Raw genomic sequence first — 22,740 nt, forward strand, 5'->3', positions numbered from 1 at the left:
TCCTTCCCAAGATTTTCAAGTGTACATGAAACATACTACATATTTACCTATTGTAATATTTTGTACAGTTGTAAATTACAATAAATAAATAATTTAAAAAAAACAAAAAAACTTTTACTGACTTATACTACTTTTTAATAAGTAAAAATTTATTTATCGATATACCGAAGACTCGTATTATATCTAGTGCAAGAGCCCGAAAGAAAGTTAATTATTTTATCCCAATTTTTTATTACTTTAATGACTTCTAAATAGAATTAATATGTTTTGAGACTAAAATGAATAAAATTCTATTCAATTAAAAAATATTCTTTTTAACATTTTGTATTCCCACACCTATACTTGGTAGACTCATCAATTTTGACTAGTTATCTAGTCTCTTGTACTATTATGGAGACCCTCAGCACCAAATTCATCTACGTACTTTCGCTACAACTACTTCTATGTATACGAAGCATATCTATATAGCCAACACAATTGTTATTTATATTTTTAATCTGTTTTTATATAAAATGTATTAATCAATGAAACTCTAAATAATTGATGAGCACTGACATTGCCCCGCTGAGACAAGAGAGCAGTAAGATTTTTACGTTTTATCAGCCACTGTTTGTTTTATCTCTCGATATCGTGACTCACTACTGCCGTCATTATGTTATCTTTATCAGAGTCGTTTGCTCTTCGCCAATAATTCCCACGTTCTATTTACTACTGAATTGATTAAGGTATTCGACATCTCTTGTATTCAATAATCATTTATTCGATTTTTTTTTATTGCCAATATTCTTTGTAGGTACCGAGACCATATTGTACAAGAGCCGGGAAGAAAAAAAGGCAGTTATCTCACCCCCAATTTTTGATTATTTTAATGAAAACATGATATAATTACTTGTCAAAATTGATGAGTCTGCCAAGTATAGGTAGGAGGAATAAAAAATGGTGGCTGTTTCAAAACCTTAAAAAAAGATTAATTTTTCATTCGGAGATCTATATCTTAAAAACTACCAACAACACTATAAAATCTAAGAGAACATTATTTAAAGAAGAGTAAATTTGCTGAAATATTAGCCCTAAAAGAGCTATTTACGTCCAATAGTTCTCGAGATATAGCTTTTAAAAAACAAAATGTATTTTCAGAAATTTATATTTCAGAAACCCTTAGACGAGCAGATGTCTATTAGCACTCAAATTAAAGCTAGTTGAATGGACTATAAAGAAATTTGTGACCTTTACCTTCGTAGGAATAGTAGTTTTCATAATATTTGCTAAAATAAATTGATTTATAGTTGTTCGGACAATAAGTTTGCTTTATGAAAAACTTCATTTCAGAAACCATTTGACTTACAGATGTCTGCCAGCGCTCAAATTAAATTTACTACAATAGTTAATAATGTTTATCTTTGTAGGAGTAGTATTTTATATAATATTTGACACAATAAACTCACAAAATGCTAATTTCTCGTTGTTCGTATAAAATGTTGGATTTTTGAAAAAATATATTTGTAAGGGTAGTAGTTTTTAATGATATATTCACAATAAATTTGGCAAATGAAAATTTGTCCGAACAACTATAAATCAATTTATTTTCGAAAATTTCATCAAAACTACTATTCCTACGAACATAAACTACTTTATAGCTCATTAAACTAGCTTTAATTTGAGTGCTAATAGACATCTGTACGTCAAATGGTTTTTGAGACATAAATTGTTCAAAATAAATTCATTAACTACTGATCTTTCAGTACGTCCCATACAACATTGTTATGAAATGTTGCTTTTTAAAAAGCTATATCTCAAAAACTATTATACGTAAATAACTCTATTAGGGCTCATATTTTAGCAAATTTACTCTTCTTTAAATTACGTTCTCTTAGGTTTTCTTGTGTTGTTGCTAATTTTTAAGATATAGAGCTCCGAATGAAAAAATATTTTTTTTTATCGCTTTGAAACAGCCGCCATTTTTTATTTCCCCTACCTATACTTGGCAGACTCATCAATTTTGATTAATAATTATACATAGTTTTCATTAAAGTAATCAACAATTGGGGTGAGATAACTGCCTTTTTTCTCCTCTTGGGCTCTTGTACTAATATTTATACTTACAAACTACTATTGAATTTAGCTCCATAAAAAAAAAAATTAATAATAATAATAATTGTAGCCGTTTTAGGTTTGGCCGAAAGAAGTGAAAGTACCAGAAATTAAATAATGTATTATAAGTTTATTTTAAAAAATGCATAGAATTTTTATTTATTTTATTTTGTTACTTATTTAAAAATAAAAAAATTAAATATGTGCCTCACTACAGCCCATGAAGGATCATGGCTGCAGTACTTTGAAAGGAAGTTCTGTTTTTAGACCAACGGTTGTGAAAGGAGGTGATTTGGTCAGAATCACGCTCAACCGCCAGATTTTTACCCAATTAAGGGTACCCACTTTATGTGGCTGAGTAGATCCCGGAGGCTGTCGGATTCGAACCTGGGTCCTTGGAGTTCATTGCCTTACCAATGAGCTATCCACTCCCTTACTTAATTATAATTATTAAATAATGTAATGTTTTATTTAATTATATTATTGGCCTCTCTAACGCAAAATAGCATCAAGATAAAAATTTAAATTATAGCTGAAATGGAGGATGAGATGCTAAACATTTCTCTCACTTACTGTACGCAACTCCGATTTTTAATTTCCAAGATTCAAAAAACATTTCGAATCAAAATTCGTTATAATTTTATTTCCGGCGCTATCTTTCTACTTTTCGTCTCTCTAACTTAGCAGTGACATCAAGATACAATTTTAAGTCATAGCTTATTACAAAGAAGATGGAATGCTGAACATTTCACTTACTTACAGTAGAAGTATTCAGGATGTTATATTGAATGTAAAAAGTTTTAACATATTAAATGTTATCGGTATAGGTTTGTAAGCAGCCTAAGTTAAAGGTTATGTTATAAGTTAAATGAAGAAGAGCTCCTAGCGGATTTTCTGGGTAACTTATTTTGTTACGAATTAATAAAATATCCAACAGCTTCACATTATCTTTTCTCCGCATCACATGTGCCTTGTTTACTCTTCTAGTTTTTTCATAATTTTATATCCATTACTTTATAAGATTCTCCATTAAGTTTTGTAAATTTCCGTCTAGTGTTGTAGGTAGTTTTAAAGATATAGAGCTTCGAATGAAAAATTAATTTTTTTTAACGTTTTGAAACAGCCGCCATTGTTTATTCCCCCTACCTATACTTGACAGACTCATCAATTTTGACTAGTAATTATACATAGTTTTCACTAAAGTAATAAACAAAAATTGGGTGAAATAACTTCTTTTTTTTTCACTCCAGCTCTTGTACTGATTTCCCCGACGCTATGGAAGTTACCTTAGTAATATTTTGATTATATAATAATTTTGGGTATATATAGCAGGTTTTTGTATCAGGTTTATTCGTTTCACTTTAGTTTCTCCTATTCAACACCGTTTTGGTCTTAGGGACTCAGATAAGAGATAAGCCTTCTCGAAAAAAAGTTTTATCTAGAATATCACTATCTAAATTGTGTTCTGTATCTGGGTGGTATTTTATCTGCCATTGAACCTGTACCGTGCTGTTAATATTCTTTTATTGTTTTAAAATAAATAATCGTAATTTATTTTATAATATTTATTAATAATTAGCAGACTTGGCAATGTTTCGCAATTACTAGATTTAGGGGGATGTAGACAATTAATTGAGTACCATTGAAATCTTGATATGAATTAATATATTTAGTTATTTATACATTGGATTAGTGATTTAATTAGTTGTTTGTATCTATTTAGTTTATAGGGGTAAATAACATATAATAAAAATAAATGGTGAAAAAATATGAATAACTTCAACATGACCCAATCGATCTACACGAAACTTGGTAGTGGTTTAAGGCTCTTTAAACTCCACTTAATATTGAATAAAAAGTTTTAAACTTAATGATATTTTACTGGAAGAGTCTCTAGGAATTAAAATGAATTTGGTGAATGACACAATTCTTCCTTCTTCAACTGCAATAATTTATTTCATATAATCAACAACGATTCGGGAAATATCTCCCATCTTCAGGTTGCTATAAAACCAAATTCAACAAAAACCTATAACATGCGCTTATAACACTACTACCATATATCATATATACATCAAAGCTATTTACCTGATAAAAATATTTTATATATAACATATAATTATCTCCTATATTGTCATTATTGCTAATATTTAATAATATTATTTTCATTTTAATTGATAAAAAACTTTTTTTTACTATTAACAATTATACATTATTAGGAGAATAATAACCTTCCTGAAGGTTATCTTTCATTATGATAACCACATATAGACTATAAACACTTATCTCCTACCTCTAATACCACAAAGATGAAAAATTAAACTAAAATTAATAATGATAAAATAGGAGATAATTATACGTTAAATATAAAATATTTTTATCAGATAAATAGTTTATAAATAGTTTTGATATATTAGTAATGTTGTAAGCGCATGTTATAGGTTTTTGTTGAATTTGGTTTTATTGCAACCTGAAGATGGGAGATATTTCCCGAAACGTTGTTGGGTATATGAAATAAATTATTGCAGTTGAAAAAGGAAGAATTGTGGTCATTCACCAAATTCAGTTTAATAAAAAGTTTTATTTCATTTGAAACCAATATTCTCCCCTTATATGGGCATTAAATTTAACTGGAGGTAAGTTAGATGCGGTGAAAGATTTTATAGGAGTGATACAAAGTTGATATTCGTAAGAAACTCTTATAAGAATTTTCGAAAAAGTGCGAAAATAAATTTTTGGTTAATAATTTTCACCTCACAATAGGGGTATTCATAATCTTTATTTTAACATGTTAAAGTGTGTTAAATGGAAAAACGTATGTTAAATGGAGAAATATTTCCTTCTTTTACCATAACATATAACAAGGCTGAGAGTCTGTTACTAGGTCTGTTAAATGGAGAATGACGTCACGAAACAGACCAGCTGAGCTTGTTGTCATGTTTTGTTTTGTTTTTGTTATGTTAGGTTACTTACTCGTAGTTTGCGTTTTTTTTTCTTTTTTCTTGTGTTTTGAACTTTTTAAAAAATACAATCAGTAGCCAAACTTTTACTTTTCACTTATTTTAGGGATGTTCTAATAAATTACTGTAATCAAAACTCAGAAGTAAACAATAACATGAAGTTTTGGAAGGAAGGGTTACTAAATAAGTAGCTCAGAAAATCCGGTAGGAGCTCTTATGCATTTACCATTTAACATGACTTTAAATAGGGCTGCTCACAATGCTAAACTTATAACATTTAACTTGATAAAACATTTTACATTTAAATAGGTTTAATAACCTGAACAAGACTCAACTCATCTAGCCGAAACTTATGAATGGTTTGGGGCATTATAAACATTAAAATAATTTACTATCTCAAATTTAAAGAGTTCAGATTCTTGGGATTGAAATAAAAAAGATTAATAAAACTACTCGGAGCATGCGTAGTACAGGTTTGGTGATTGGAAACCCGTACTACGCATGCTCCAGACAATAAAGTGATGGGTAGAATATACCTACAAGGCTTCGCTGAAGAAAAATGAATAATTTATTTTAAAAAGTATAATGTATACATATTTATTTGTGATTTACGCTCTTAAAAAGTTATGCATTATTTTTAAAATTTTATTTTTTTTTCTACGAAAACACCATAAAATACAACCCATCCAATTGGGAATTCCTGATCTGCTGGAGAAGATTTGAAATCAACAACTCCCTAAAAAGATAGACCACATTCCACTGTTATGACCCAGCGGAAATCAAATGAAAATACCAAAAATTGTAGGCGTTTGGGTGGGAGGTGAGATGTATATACTGGGACACACTAGGGGTATTCAGGATATTGTATTAAATGTAAAATGTTTTACCATACTAAATGTTATAATTATACAATTGTGAGCAGCCCTATTTAAAGTCATGTTCAATGGTAAATGCATAAGAGCTCCTAGCGGATTTTCTGAGCAACTTTTTTAGTAACCTTTCCTTCCAAAACCTCATGTTATTGTTTACTTCAAAGTTTTGATTACAGAAGTTTATTATGACTTGCCTAAAATAAGTGAAAAGTAAAAGTTTGGCTACTGATTGTCTTTTTTAAAAAGTCTAAAACACAAGACAAAATAAAAAAAACTAAACTAATCTACGAGTTAGTAACCTCACACAACAAAAAAACCAGTGACAAGCTCAGCTGGTCTGTTGCATGATGTCATTCTCCATTTAACAGACCTAGTAACAGACTCTCAACCATGTTATGTATTATATCGTTTTAACATGGTAAAAAAAGGAAATATTTCTCCTTTTAACATAACTTTTTCCATTTAACACACTTTAACATGTTTAACTAAAGATCATGAATGCCCCTACTGTATATTAGGTGTATTCATGATCTTTAGTTTAACATGTTAAATAGAAAAAAGTTGTGTTAAATGGAGAAATATTTCCTTCTTTTATCATGTTAAAACGATGTAACATGGCTGAGAGTCTATTACTAGGTCTGTTAAATGAAGAATGTCATCACGAACAGACCAGCTGAGCTTGTCACCGTTTTATTTCTTGTGGTGTTAGGTTACTTACTCGTAGTTTGTGTCTTGTTTTGTTTTTTCTTTTGTCTTGTGTTTTGGACTTTTTAAAAAATATAATCAGTAGCCTAACTTTTACATTTCTACCTTTCACTTATTTTAGGGATGTTGTAATACAATACTGTAATATAAACTTAAAAGTAAACAATGACAAGAAGTTTTGGAAGAAAAGGTTACTAAACAAGTTGCTCAGAAAATTAACCAGGAGCTCTTATGCATTTATCATTTAACATGACTTTATATATAGGGCTGCTCACAATCCTATACTTATAACATTTAAGATGGTAAAACATTTTACATTTAACACAATATCGTGAATACCTCTCATGTTAAAACGATATAACATTTAACATGGTTGATAGTCTGTTACAATGTCTGTTAAATGGAGAATAACGTTACTAAATGGACCAGCTGAGCTTGTTAACATTTTGTTGTAGGAACCAGCAATGTAGTATTATACATATTACTTGCTCGTAGTTTGTGTTTTGATTGTGTTAGTATTGTTTTGTATGTTTTAAAAACTAATAAACCAATGGATGACAATATTAATAACAGTTATGTAATGACAGTTACCAATTAGCCCATCTTGATTCTCTTTGTAACAAATTAGAAGATCAACCCAGTGGCTAAACTTACACAAATACTACTTTTAACTCACATTAGACATGTAATTAATTACTTTAATCAAAACTCAGAAGTAATCTTATACTTTAACATTTAGCATGTTACAACTTTTTTCACTTAACACTGCATTATGAATAACCCTACAAGAGGTATTCATGATATAGGGTTATATGTAAAATGTTTTATGGCGCTAAATGTTATAAGTATAGGATTGTAAGCAGCCCTATTTAAAGTCCTGTTAAATGTTAAATGCATAAGAGCCCCCAGCAGATTTTCTGAGAAACTTTATAACCTTTCCTTCCAAAACTTCAGGTAATTGTTTAATTTTAAGTTTTGATTAAAGTAATTTATTACAACATTCCTAAATTAATTGAAAAGTGGAACTTGTGTGAAAGTTTGGCTACTGAGTCTCTTATTGATCTTTTAACTTGTGAGGAAGAGAATCAAGATAAGCTAATTGACAACCATCATTATATTATTATTATTGTCAGCCATTGCTTTATTAGTTTTAAAAACATTCAAAACAATACTGACACAATCAAAAAACAAAAAAGGAGTAATATGTAATGTGTATAATACTTCATTGCTTGTTACTACAACAAACAAAATGGTGACGAGCTCAGCTGTTCTGTCACGTTACGTCATTCTCCATTTAACAAACCTAGTAACAGACTCCCAACCATGTTATATCGTTGTAACATGCTAAAAGAATGTAATAATTATCCATTTAACATGAGTTTCTCCATTTAACACGCTTTAACATGTTAAACTTAAGATCATGAATACCCATATTGTATATATTTATCACTGTACCACTTCAACATTGTAACATATATAGAGATATGAATGTAATCTTATTACTGAGAGTAAGATCTAGACAGTTCAAAACTGTAATATCTCGACAATCTTTTTTTTTTTTACTTAGATTTTATGGCATATATATTACTATGATTCTATGTTTTACTGCATAGATCTTACACTTATTCCTGAGATTACATACATATATTAAAATAACCATTTTTTAAACGTGGCCCCATAAATTAAAGTAGGGTCATGGTTTTTGAAAATATATCAGAGCGTGGAATATTCAGACCAAATGTGGATGAGTTAACCCGAGTTTTAAGGCTAAACAGCGCCATATTTTGGGAGCTCCACCCGGTAAATATAATTTATAAATCAGCTCTGCGGCAAATAAGATGGGCGTGTAAGGTTGTAGAGTTTATTAATAAACAGATCCCAAAAAATTAAATAAACATTGATGGGTTAACGTCTGAGTAGACCAAAGCATAGTTGGGAAAATAGGGTCAAGGTGTATCTGTGTGGATTTGTGTTTGGATGGGCAAGGTATTTTTGGTATCGGTATGACAGTGATTTTTGGTATCAGCATCAAACCTCCGGGTTCTCTAAGCTTTCATTATAATTATTATTATGTTCTGTAATGTTTCGATCACCTGGAATTTTTCCAAAAATTACCCAAAAAACTTGGAAAAGTCTGGGAATTCTTGCTAATTATTTATTAAAGAAGGACTTTGTTGAAGATTTTGTTATGGAATCTTTCTACAATATGCTGATTATAGATATTGTTTATGAAACAGAAACTTGTAAAGTTTCTGTGAATTTTATGATTTAAGTTTTATAATTTAATAAAATAAATAATTTTATAAATTATATATAATCTTTTCAACTTCTTGAGACTGGTTTTTATTGTTTAAATAAATTAATTAGTATCCAAATTAAGTACCTAAACACTCTTAATTATTCTTTCTAAGTCCAACATTTCGGCCTAATCGGCCATCCTCAGGGACAATCTTAAATATAAATTTACACCCAACATCCAATTATTTAAAAATTTTTTTCTGGCTAATCTGCCCAGGTCATTAATATCAAGCAAATAACCCTTTGAAACGATACATTAATAGGTATTCATATTAATTATAATAAGCTTATGTCTAATTACCTATTTTGTCACTATTTCATTAATTTTAAAAAGTGTTCAATAAAGATCAACTTAACATTTTCATAACTTTCTTATCAACACCTTATAGCAAGCACATGATAGTGTTAAGCTGATCTGTAATTAAAAGTTGTAAAATTAATGAATTAGTGACAAAATAAGTAATTATACTTAAGTTACGGCAAGCTTATTAATAAATTAATATGATTCCATATTGTAGGAAGATAGTCCGGGTGGCGATCCATAAAGGTATCAATTATAGTAAAAGAGAAATATTTATTGTTAACCGACAATTTGCCCCACTTTGAAGGGCTTCGGCCGGGCTTCAAAATATCTATAAAGCTATCAACTTGAACATCCTTGATGAAACTCGGGTGACATTGAAACAAAGGTTCCAATTGTCGCAGCGTGGGGCGAAACTTTGGTTAATAATAAATAGTTTTCTTTTACTATTTTGTTACCTTTAGTGACCGCCACCCGGACTATTTTCCTACGATCTACTTCATACAGTCAATTATCTTCCAATATGATTCCATATTGTTTTATTATTTCATAGGTTGATTTGAATGATATTAATGACTTGGGGCAGAATAGCCTGCAAAAAGTTTTTAAATATTTAGATGTTAGGTGTTAATTTGTATTTATTTAAGATTGTCTTTGAGGATGGCCAATTTTGTCGAAATGTTGGACTTTAAAGGAAATAATAAAGAGCATTTTTGGATACTAGTTATTTTATTTAAGCAATAAATTTATTAACTCTGTCTTGATCTTCAAAAAGATTTATATATCGATCGAATATTTTGTTTTCCATTTTATTTTTGTATCGTAACTCAAATCCTGCATATTTTTTATTTAAATAGTATGTAAGTTTGAAAAATCTAAAAAGGTATTGAGGAATTTAATATTATTTGTTAATGTTTCTACCTATCATGTGTAACAAGAGAAAAAAAAAATGTTTACAAATTGTATAATAAGTGTACAGGCATGTGCTCAAACCTGCAAAGCTTGCCATCCCGGAACATGTTTTAATGATATTCCTCTGCATGATCCTACTCAGAACACGTAACTGAAAAAATCTCAAAAATCTATTTTCTGTAATTTACAAACTGTTTAGGGTATATGGAAGTACACAATTTTCAGTTCTCACTTCTTGTTCAATGTTTGCACTGCTAGTAATTTTTTATATTTAAGATTCCATGGCCTAGTCATTCAAAAAAAAAAATCATATATTTTATAAATATATCTAAAAATTAAATATGGCCTTGAAACAAGACCAAACAAAAGTATGTAATAAGAGATTTATTGTATAAAGAATTAAAATTATCATTCTGTATATTAAAATATATGGGTCATTCTAAAAATTTGGTGCTGTTTTTATTTATCTAAATGTTTATACTGAAAATTTAAGTAGAGTGATTTGTTTTAAAAATTTAAAATAAAAAAAAAAAAAATGTTTTCAACACATGTTTATTCTGTCTTTAGATATTTCGGGGATAATCTGCCCCCCTGCCTCCCCTCAGCAAAAAATAATTCACAGTCGGTTTAAAAAACAGTACATCTACAATTAGTTAGTTTCATTTATTGTAACCAATAGAGATAGCAATTAACATATAAAATAGTATTTTAACATTATGTTGTACTTATTATTATGTTATAATAATATTTTTTAACATCTATTACAAACAATATTATTATTATATGAAAGTAAGATAGTATGGGTGCTATCAGAATAACTCTAATAGTAAATAAACTATTTATTGTGAGCCAATGTTTCGCCCACTTTGCAGGGCTTCATTATCATTTAAAAAAATAAAATATTGTAACAAAGTAAGAAAAAGATAGCATTAAATCAAAGTAAACAACGATATGGTTAAAAATGATTTAAAATATGTGATAATTATGAAGATGGTCAAGGGCGAGGTCAAAAGAGAACAAAAATAGTTAAAAACTATTTATTTGTCGACATTTCGCCCCACTTTGTAGAGCCTCATCTAGGCTGTTCAAGTTTAGAGCTATTGAGACTTTGATAAAAAAATGATTTTTCATTATTTTTTTTGTACAGAAAAATTATTTTTCTGTCAAAGTCTCGATAGCTCTAAACTTGAACAGCCTAGATGAAGCTCTACAAAGTGGGGCGAAATGTCAACAAATAAATCGTTAACTATTTTTGTTCTCTTTTGACCTCCCCTTACCACCTTCTTTATAATTTGAAATTATACAGTCAATTATTTATGTATACAAAATATGTGATAGTTAACATAAAAATGAGAAAAGTAAATTAAAGAAAATAAAAATACAATGTATTGTGAAAAGTATAAATAAAAAAGAATTACAAAACATGTAGAAAATATGAAAACGGAAATAGTAACAAATAAAAAATATGTACAAGAGAAATATAAAAATACAGTACGCACATTTACTGTCTTTTTAGTTAATCAGACAATAAGCTAATTAATCTAAAGACAATAAACTAATAAGTTAATCTGACAATAAGCCATATTTTCCAACAATACCCATATTTCACACCACACTTCAATAGCTCAGGACTAAACCCTGATAATTAAAAAAAAAAAAACTCAGAGACGATGATAAAACAATAGAATTAGTGTTTCAGTTTTTAAAATCACAACATTTACTTACAAAAATATAACATTGAACCAAAGAAAAACAAAAAGTAATCAAATTAAAAAATAAATAAAATTAAACGAATATAGGCAAAATTAAATAAAATATAAATAGCGTTGATGACCAATGAACCATTGCAATTTGGCGCCACTAAACAAAACAAACAAACAAACCGTCTTTTTAGTGTATACTCACACATTTTTCATTCTCTTTCACATCTTGGAACCGAGTGAATAGGTTAAAGAACCCTTGTGTTTTCTGCTTCCTTCTAGTGTCTCCTGATCCCCTTCAAGCAAAAAATTTTCCATTGAGATAGTGTATTGGTGGGTGTTTTATAATTGGTAAAGGGGAATGACCGAAAACTGTGTGACAAAGGTAATAAGTTTTATTCTGATCGGTTTGTTCCATCTTAAAAATTCAAATTATGTTTTATACAAATACTTGAAAGGATGATGAAAAGATTGTAGTAATTTATTTTAGATTTACTGCAAAAGAAACAAGTACCATTTTCTAAGTCTCAGTTTCAGCTTTCTGGCAGGGCTATGGGAGTTTCAAAACAAGCATTGTATATTTTTTGACCAGATAATAGTTAATACAAGGACAAAATGTTTGGGGGCCCAGTCAGAAAATAACAAAAATAATTTCAAAACTTATTTGTGTTATTTTTTTACCGCACCCCCAACCATCTTCTCCTCATATATATTATTCCCAGTCTACTATAATCTTATTACCATGATAATGATTTAAATTTTAAAGCAAAAAGGAAATCCAGGTCGCAAGGAAGATAATAACAGAAAAATAAAATTATTTGAATTTAGACAGTTAGTCATTAAATAGTATAAATAGCTGAAAAAGCACCAAAATTGAAGAATGATCCATATAAGGTTAAAATTTATAAATTATATTGAAATAAAAAAAAAATGTGCCTACAGAAGAGTCAATGGGAATAATGATTTTATTCACAAAAAATTAAACAAATGCAATTAAAATAGAAATGTTAAACTTAAATTTTCTGGTTATACTTAAAAAAAAAAAAAAGAAAAAAAAAGGAGATAGTCTAGGTGTGGTCAAAATAATAAATCAACAAACTCAAATAGTATATAAAGAATTTATTATAAGCCAACTTAATATTTTTGATATACACACCTTTTAATATTTGTATACAAATTTAAATTTGACTTTGTTTGAATAAAATTAATTTCAGCCAATTCGGCCATCCTCAAGAACAACCTTAAAAACAAATTTACGCTCACATAAATTATTTAAAAAATTTTTACAGGCTATTCTGCCCAAGTAACGAGTTTCAGTAAAAATTACCCTATTATGTATGTCACTATTTAATTAATATTAGAACTTTTAATTATAATCAATTTAACTCTATTATTACACCTTGCTATCATAATATTATATTGGTTGTTATGATAGCAAGGTGTAATAGAATTAAATTGATTATAATTAAAAGTTCTAATATTAATTAAATAGTGACAAAATCGATTAATTAGACTTAAGATAAGGATAGCTTATTAATAAATTAATATAATTCCCCTATGTTTTATTATCTTATAAGGTAATTTTTACTGAAACTAGTGACCTGGGCCTGCAGAAAATTTTTTTAAATGATTTTTGTGTGTGTAAATTGGTTTTTAAGAGTCCTTAAGGATGGCCGAAACATAGGACTTCTGAGAAAATAAAGAATGTTTTGAGACTTTAATTTGGATACAATTGATTTTATTTAAACAATAACCAACCTCAAGAAAGTGAAAAGATTATATTTAAATTTAACATTTGTGTTTTAATTGCATAATAAAATGTCAAAATTTGATATTCATGAAATTTTTCTTTTAAACCTTCAAAAATTGTTGGATCCTTATATCCTACAAAAATTAACTGGTCAATTGTGGATCAGAATGTTAAAAAAAACAACTAATTAATGAAACAATAATTATCTAAACAAAAACAAACAAAAATTATCTAAATAAACATAAGATAACTAGAAACTATATTACCATTCAATAGTATTTATTCCTCAAAAGATGCCAATGCAATTTAAATTTTCAGAAAAAAAATAGAGTAAAATTATATTCCTATGGACTCTTTTTTGTTTTTAATATTTTATTGAAAAATTAATTTCATACTTGATTTTTTCTAATTCTTATTTCTTTAGATTTAGTTTTAAAAACAGTTTTTTTTTTAAAATTTTTAAAATGACATTGTCTTGCTTTTAGTCGTGGTGTCAGAAACGATGCTTCATTGGTACCACCAATACGTCAAACTGCGTCGATATTCAAACAGCCTGTCACCGTTTACCGAACACAGGAGGGCAAGGTGAAAGCTGATTTCAAACATGGACCCCAGGAGAAGCCTAAGCAGGTTCGTACAAATTAATCAAGACTTCAAAACAGAGTAGGAATTTTGTTCATTTTTATTTTATTTTGTCCAATCCGTTGGACAAATCGGACAAAAATGATAAAATGGACAACATTATTAGTTTTTGGGTACTTGAGGAAATGACGGGCACTATCAGCAGCGGAAATGAGAAACATTCAACTGTAATTTTTCTTGTTTAATAAAATAAATTGTATCCTATTTAAGTCTTAAGACACTCTTTATTTTTTAAAAAGTCTGACATTTCCCCCAATTTGGCTATCCTCAAGGACAATCTAGCATAAAAGGGCTTTTATTATACATATGTTGTATTGTTGGTCTTCTGCAGCCTGGAGTAAAGCCAGAGTATGCAGTTATTGCCGATTATCAGTTCCTCTTCCCTATGGAATTCTATTCCCTCCTTTACTCATAGTTCTAATACCCTTCCAATCTTCAAATCCCGTATCTTCGATTACCTTCTGTCCACCCAATTCCGAAAGAATAACTATTGAATGTTTCCAGAAAGCTTTATATATTTTCTATATTTTATGTCTTAGATTTATAATTGTAAATATGTACACTAGCAGAAATTATCTCTTTTCATTTACTTTTTTTTAGTTTAATTGTATTTGATTTTTTATCATTTTTTTTTCTTTTTATTTACCATCAGGAGTCATTTTATGTTTTATGATATGACAAGTGGTTTTATTTTATTTTATTTTATCACTATTTTATATATTTTGTTAATTATTATTGTTTATTTGTATCTTTTTAAATTCATTCTATTATTTTATTTTATGACATCTTGTCATTTCATCTCTATTTTGTAATTTACTCTGAGGCTCTAAAGCCTAATTTTCATGCCTGTAAATTATTCTAAAGGGATCAATCCCAGAATAAATAAAGATTTTTACTATTGAACTGGTTCTGATATTTGTTTAGTGGACTGTATAATGTGACAAAAAATATATTTAACACTATTGAAATTTACATCGGTTATAGGTCTAGAGACTATTATATACATTAAACTATGACATACATTGATTACATTTCATGTTTCTGTGTTCGTTATCAGATGATTGTTGAATGATGGTACTGTTTCTAAGCTTGCCCATTCTTCTCTCTGCCTCCTGGAGTACCAGCAGATCCCCTTTTTTTTTTTTTTTATATATATGTTTACTATAAATTAGAAATAATTTATGATTAAGCAATTGAATTTTCAGTAAATTAACAATTTAAAAAAATTCTTATGAACAAAAATTAGTTAATATTTATTGATTGAGTCCGGGACTGATTTGAAATCTGTTTATGAGTTTTTCACCTCTAAAGCCAAGGAGTAATGACACCATTAAATTCAACTTCTAGAAGAAAGATTGATTTTAGTATGTAGATTTTCGTCTGAAATTTAAATAATACTTATACTTTGCACGAAAGCCTTTATAACAGCCTTATATCATCGATACAGAGATTCATTACAAATTGGAGGACCTGATAGTTGAGCGGGCTAGGGCAAAAGGCCCAGAGTGCTTAGATTAGAAGGTTGTGGGTTCGAATCCTGCCTTGGTCAAAATTTATTTCCCTTATTCTCACTTTGGGGCTGTATAGGCCCTGGAGTGGTGATGTGGTCTAGTGGAGGACTTGAACCATAAAAAAAAAGTACAAATTAATATGAAGTGCTTAAAGCCATTTGTATTCTTGTACGTTTTGGGGACACTAGAATTCAACCGTATAAAAAAAAAAATATATAAATTAATAATGATTAATTGAATTCCCCTCCCCTTCCCAAACACAGTCTATTAATAATAATCTGTACCGCTACAGCCTCTGAAGGGTAAACAGTACTTCGTAAAGAACAGTACTTTGTAAAGAAGTACTGTTTTTTGAACAACGGTTATACAAGATGATTTTTTCAAGATCACCCTCAACTACTATATTTTTCCCAGTTAAGTTTACCCACTTTATGAGACTGGGTTGACCCCCAGAGAGAAGAGCTTCAGAACCCACAGAGTTGACTCATGGCTACAGTAACAGAATAAATAATTACCTGCTACAGTCAGATTTGAATCTGAGCCCTTGGAATTAGGAGCACTTCCTCTTACCTTACCTCTGTGCCACCCCGCCCATACTCACAGTCTATTATTAAACCATAACAATTTAACCTTTCTTTCTGCTCTAAATCATTGACCAAGTAACATTGTTTTGTTATAACAATTAAAAATTATTATTATGTTTACAATTTTTACGTTGTAAGTTAGCACGATATAATTTTAAAATACTCTTTTATTTATTAATTGTTTTCTCTATTTATTACCATTAAAAAAACTTACAAATTGTATAAAATTTTAGATGTACTGTTTTTGAAAAGAACAATGAATTATATTATGATGAAGAAAGGGTACACAGTATCCCTGAATCGTCCAAAAATACAATAAATATATATATATATATATGTTAACATTGTAGTTTTATTGTAAGTTTTTGACCTTTAGGCACTTAAAAGTATAGATCATATAATGAAACAAATTAGTTTTATGATTAGTTGAACAAGTTTTTAAAACTATAGATTTTCAGAGATATTTAATGATCTGTTATAGCTTTTCTGGGAAAAGAGACTAGAAGGTCTGAGAGCCAGTGATGCACACGGAAACCCTTTAGAACCCATGGAATTACCTCGGTCCCTGCGGCCTGCTGGACCAGGTGTGACAGATGAAACGTTGCTTCAGTCGGTTGCTACTGCACTGCACGTCCTGGGTCAACCAATCACTGGTCAGACAAATATGAAGCCAGGCTCGGACAAGAACCCTGCAGTTTTCATTAACCCAGACCAACCGCTGATACAGGTATTTTCTTAAAAGTTTATTTAGAAGGGTTGCTATATAATTTAAAAAGGAATACTATTCCCTATTACTCACACAAATGTTTGTATGATTTACCAGCAGATCTCCATTCCATTTTGCAGAATAACATATTTTTGAGTTTCTCAATCACTCTAAACTTAACTATAAAATTTAATCGAATTTTACCACAGGTTCCCATATGTTGTGGTAGTTATACATTTCGATATAATAGTGGCCATGAATCTGAGTCCTCTTGTTCAGTGTATGGTCGAGGGTACTGTCGAAAAGTCTAGAATTAGAAGGCTATCCTTTACGAATTTGGAAATTAAGGCAATAATGACCCTAAAGTGGTTTATTATTATTATTGGTGCGACAGACAGTAGGGGTCCAAGGCCTCGTGTGATGTACTTAGGAAATACATCGCACGTTTCATGACGTTGTTTTCATAGGGTGGGTTCGTCAAACCCTCGCCTATTTTTATGAGTGCTACCCATTGGCTAACGGGCCTCACAAATGCCCAGGGGGAGGCTGTGAGTGAGTATTGTATAATTATATGCTTGTAAAAATCCTGGATAAGGCCGGGGACTAGAACTCGCAACCTTTGGGTTGGCAGAGAGGCGAGTTACCACTCTGCTATCGTCACCCCCTCCTAAAGTGGTTTATGCCTTAAAATAATAAAAAAAAAAAAGAGAGAGAGATTTTCTTATTTTTATTTATTTATAAATTTTTTTTTTTAATTTTGGTGTGGATGTGATCATTTATCACTATTACTTATTGCCCAAGGCAGATTGTAATACTTATCAATAAATACAAAAATTGATTTAAAAAAAAAAAATCCCTAATTTCTGACATATTACTATCAGCAAAATAAAACATGGATTAAAAGTTGATCGTATATAATTAATAAAAGTAGATGGCGTGCAGTTCAAAAATGGTTACTCAAAATATTACACCAGTTGCATGAATAATGTTTTTGTACTATTTCTAGTCACCCTTTTTTGTACTATTTCTAGTCACCCTTTTTTGACTGCCATCTGAATCATTTTCCTTCATTAAAAATCTAAAACTTATAGCTGTTGCAATTTTTTCGATGAGTAGTGTATTTTATGTCATGTTTACAATTTTAAAAAATCTAATTTTACAATTAAGTTTTTATTTACCTTTTTTTTTTTTTTTTCAGGCTGTTAGTATAAGTGATGATGACATTAAACGACAAGAAGAAAGAGTCAATTTGGCTCGAAAGAGATTGCAAGAAGCAATGAAGGAATACGATCCATGAATAGTGTATATGTCCCTTACTGTATATACTTTTTATATTATAGTTATTTGTAAATTTTATTCTTTTTTCACAAAATTTAAGATTTACCAACGAGGTATTGGGATGTGGGTGATCTCAATGCTTCTTTTCTTATGGCAATATAGAAATGTCCATATTATAGTCATCGCTAATTTGTATAAGTAAGAATTAATTTGGAATTTTTTTTTTAAATTCTGTCTGTTTATAATCATTCTGAGCATAATGTACTTAATTTGAAAGAATGAAATTTTAAAAAAAAATTAAAATAATAATAATAATGTTAAGTTATCAATTGCTCAATGATAGAAACCGATAACAACTGAATGTTATTTCGTCCATTTCATTTATAAGTTAGTGGTAATTTGTTGAATTTAATTCTATACTATTTGATGTTTGGTGCTCATTGCTGGTGTATGAGTTATTTTTATAATATATTTTCTTAGGAAAAATGAACTGATCCTCTTATTTTTAGAGGTGCGAGGTAATGCTTTATTGTATTTCATGGGTCCCTACTTATACATTTACTTACTTTTCATAATACTTTTCGTTTAAAATAGTATGTTATTCTAGTCTTTCAGTATTAAGTTTTCACTGCCAATTTTTTCGTTCTCATGTCAAATGTGGCAAGAATGTATGTTATTGTTCTTTTCTTATAAATTTGTCATTAACACTAGGTTTACGGGTGTTTCCTATATACCTATCTCTACGAACACCTGTCAATTTGAATAATAAAATAAAAATACACATTTAAAAAAAAAAAAATCAATTTATTCAAATTAAAAACTTAACAATATTATCACAAGTAAATAACTTATTAATAAGTAATTTTTTTTTCTAATCATCACAGAAATGATAATATGTTTTACTTTGTTGTGATGCATACTGATTTTTTTTAGGGACTTAGAACAACCTTCATCGATGTTGATAATTTTGGTCAATTATATCTGTGAGGTTTACTCATGATTGCTAAAAAAGGTAGATTGGTCGAAATAAAATTTAATTACCTTATTGTAAATATTTATAATAAGTGGAGACTGTCTACAATAGTTTAATCTTTTGCACAGTCTTTAAAAAAGTTTTTTATACTGTCACAGCAGCAGTCATGCTGAAGATCGTCTTTTGTTTCTTCGGTGATAAGCATAAGGGATTTTTTTAAAAAACTAAAATAAAAAATAATAATCAGGCCTTACTCTCCGCTTTAGTTTACATTACCAAGGTGCTATTGAGATAAATTGGAAGCATCTTAGTAAAGACTTTTCTTTTACTCTTATATTTATAGCTGGATAAATGATTTTAAGAACGAAGCACACATGTAAGGTTTGTTTATGAAATTAGATAGTCTGTCAATTTGACGCATTTCGTAGAGGTAGGTATATGACATATAAATTTAAAAAAATTAGGAACCTTTGAAAACAACAATTGTGTGTATTTAATGTTTAATTTACAATGGAAAATGGTTAAAATTAATACTATGTTTTTCAGGGTATTTTATTTTGAAGTTTGAAATTCATCAAATTGATTGTTCCCGTAAACCTATTGTTATAGAAATAATTTTCAAATTTAATTTAATTATTTTATAAGGACCCCTGATGTATTTTTTCTTTTATAATTATATGAATAATTAATTATAAAATATTCTTGATGGATTAATTCCATTTTCATATTTACACACATATACATTAAATATAATCTATTTTGTCTATGCGTTTTTACAACAGCCACTCAAATCTATTACAACAATATTTATTGTTCCAGAGCATGGATAACCTGTACAAAATTTAATTTTTGTCTTATAACATATTTATTATATATTAATTTATAAATATTTATTTATTTGTATTTATTTATAGACTATTTTAGATAATAAGCATTTATATTTGAGTTGATTTATAATGATATTATAGTATTTTAAGTCCTGTATATAAAAAAAGTTTTGTCAATGAAAACATTTTTTTTTTTTCTAATTGTTGTCGAGATAAAATGATCTGTTTATCTGGAAAAGAAAAAAAACAGAAGCATGTTTATGAAATTTTATTGTAATTATTGGTTAGTTCTGTACTTAACAGACTGACTTTACTTCATTATAGTCTTTTCAAATTACGATTCAAACTTACCAGCTCGTAAAAGATCTCAATGTCTTGGTTGTTTGTATCGACTGTAATATATTAAATAAATCAATCTATATAGATGTTTCTTTGTGTGTTTTTATTTAGACTAGTTTACCCGTGCAAGAACTTTCATATTAGATGTTTTCTTCTTCTCTTTAATTAATTTGAAATTCAAGCGATGCTCAGTCTAAAGCCCTGAGGTTTTGGAGTGACTAGTGACAAGGAGCACTATTGGCAAAAGAAACTGTTAGTATTGGTGCCACTTAGGAAGAAAAGGGCCAATCAGATCTGATTGGAGGGATAATCCCTTAATGTTGGAATATGTAGATATTTCAGGGACCTCTGGCTTGTCCTTACTCAGTTACTATCCCTAGACTAGGGATGCCCAGCTAAGCAGGGAACAGAGGGGGAACACAGCCTGGAGGTCGGAATATAAGCAACAAGTGACCCATCCCTTAAGGGGCTCACAGCTAGTAAGAAAGCATCTTTCCTTTTCTAATTAACACAAAGTGATGACCAATCATTATCATCATCCCATCTCAGCAATATAACTTCCCAACAATCTAAATTCACTTTAAATCCCTAAAAATTTTAAGAGTATTGTTGTGTTAAATGTATAATGATTTACTATTTTGAATGTTATAAGTATAGGATTATGAGCAGCCCTATTAAAGTCATGTTAAATGCATGAGAGCTCCTAACGAAATTTCTGAGTGACTTGTATAGTAACCTTTTCTTGGAAAACTTCTTGTTATCGTTTACTTCTGAGTTTAGATTACAGTAATGTATTTCAACTTCCCTAAAATAAGTGAAAAGTAGAAATGTAAAAGTTAGGCTACTGATTATATTTTTTAAAAAGTCCAAAACACAAGACATCGGTTGCCAAACATTTACACTTCTACTTTTCACTTATTTTAGGCATGTCATAATAAATTACTGTAATCAAAACTTTGAAGTGAACAATAACATGAGGTTCTGAAAGGAAAGGTTACTTACTAAAAAAATTGCTCAGAAAATCCGCTAGGAGCTCTTATGCATTTACTATTTAACATGACTTTAAATAGGATTAAGGGCATAAAACCTAACAGTCATCAACACCCATAAGAACTTCTAAGTTTTGATTTAAGTAATTTATTATAACATGCCTAAAGTGAGTGAAAAGTGAAAGTTTGGCTACTGAGTATCTTGTTTTAAAACATCCTAAACAATACTAACACAATCAAAATACAAACTACGAACATGTAACCTAACATTACAACTAACAAAATTGTGACGAGCTTAGCTGGTCTGTTACGTGACGTCATTCTCCATTTAACAAACCTAGTAACAGACTCTCAGCCATGTTATATGTTATATTGTTTTAACATGGTAAAAGAAGGAAATATTTCTCCATTTAACATAAGTTTTTCCATTTAACATGTTAAACTAAAGATCATGAATACCCATATTATATTAACTTTGGCTTACCCTCCTCTACAACTTATTTCAATTTATCTTCAATATATTACTTTATTTTATCTATCATTTTTGTTATAACTAAACCTCTTCTGAAATGGATTACTTTAAGTTGATTCAGGCATTACTCCACCAAAAACTGACATCTGAACTGTCTGATCAAAACATGCAGTATGCTCTCTCTTATTAACAATATAATACCAAGAAAGTAGGTTCAACATGCACAATTAGTAAAACAACATACCTTATAATGTTTATGTAATAAGTAATTACATCACCCTCTGGAGTCACTTCAGTTTCACAGTTAAGATTTAGCTTTCTATAAACTTATATTATATTATAGAGGTGAGAAAAATGAAAAAAAAAAAATGCATTAATCCTGAATTATACTTGCTGAGGTCTCATAGCTAGGCCATACAGATGTTTTTGGCAGTACTAAGTATTCCATGGTGCTGTGGAAGTTAACCTTAGAATGAGGGATGATCTGTGCCTAATTCATGTGTTATCTCAAAAATGGTTCTTATTTGGACTTTAAAACACAGAGCCTAACTTGGTTATTGATATCTCCATCGAAATCTTTAAAACTAATATCACTAGTTATAAAACCTCTCATTTTTATTAAAGTTCCAGTATGAATTGAAGGATCAAAATTGTGATTTGTCACTTTATGAAATTTTCTTTTGTTTTATACATCATTTGTCAAAATTCATTTTTCTGAGAGCCATAATCAGAATCGACACCACCATATTATAAATGTACAATTTTTTCCTGATTACCTATTTTATTATTCCACTCTACACTCCATATTTACGAGGAATAAGTTCGATAAA

The 22,740-nt window shown here is 29.1% G+C and overlaps 1 protein-coding gene across 4 annotated transcripts in view; it reads left to right on the forward strand.

Moving 5' to 3' along the window:
- The window catches only part of MBD-like (methyl-CpG-binding domain protein 2), a 74,095-nt gene extending 53,554 nt beyond the window's left edge, over window positions 1–20,541 (forward strand). For all 4 annotated transcript variants that reach the window (XM_067046945.1, XM_067046946.1, XM_067046947.1 and 1 more), the window contains 3 exons: window positions 14,075–14,219; window positions 16,808–17,053; window positions 18,231–20,541. In XM_067046945.1, coding sequence (XP_066903046.1) covers window positions 14,075–14,219; window positions 16,808–17,053; window positions 18,231–18,329 — 490 coding nt within the window. In that variant the 3' untranslated portion in view covers window positions 18,330–20,541. The remainder of the gene's footprint in view (window positions 1–14,074; window positions 14,220–16,807; window positions 17,054–18,230) is intronic.
- The last annotated feature ends 2,199 nt before the right edge of the window (window positions 20,542–22,740 follow it).

The sequence above is a fragment of the Halyomorpha halys genome, unplaced genomic scaffold, assembly GCF_000696795.3.
Source record: "Halyomorpha halys isolate HHAL.00 unplaced genomic scaffold, Hhal_1.1 Scaffold70.1, whole genome shotgun sequence".
Taxonomy (NCBI): domain Eukaryota; kingdom Metazoa; phylum Arthropoda; class Insecta; order Hemiptera; family Pentatomidae; genus Halyomorpha; species Halyomorpha halys.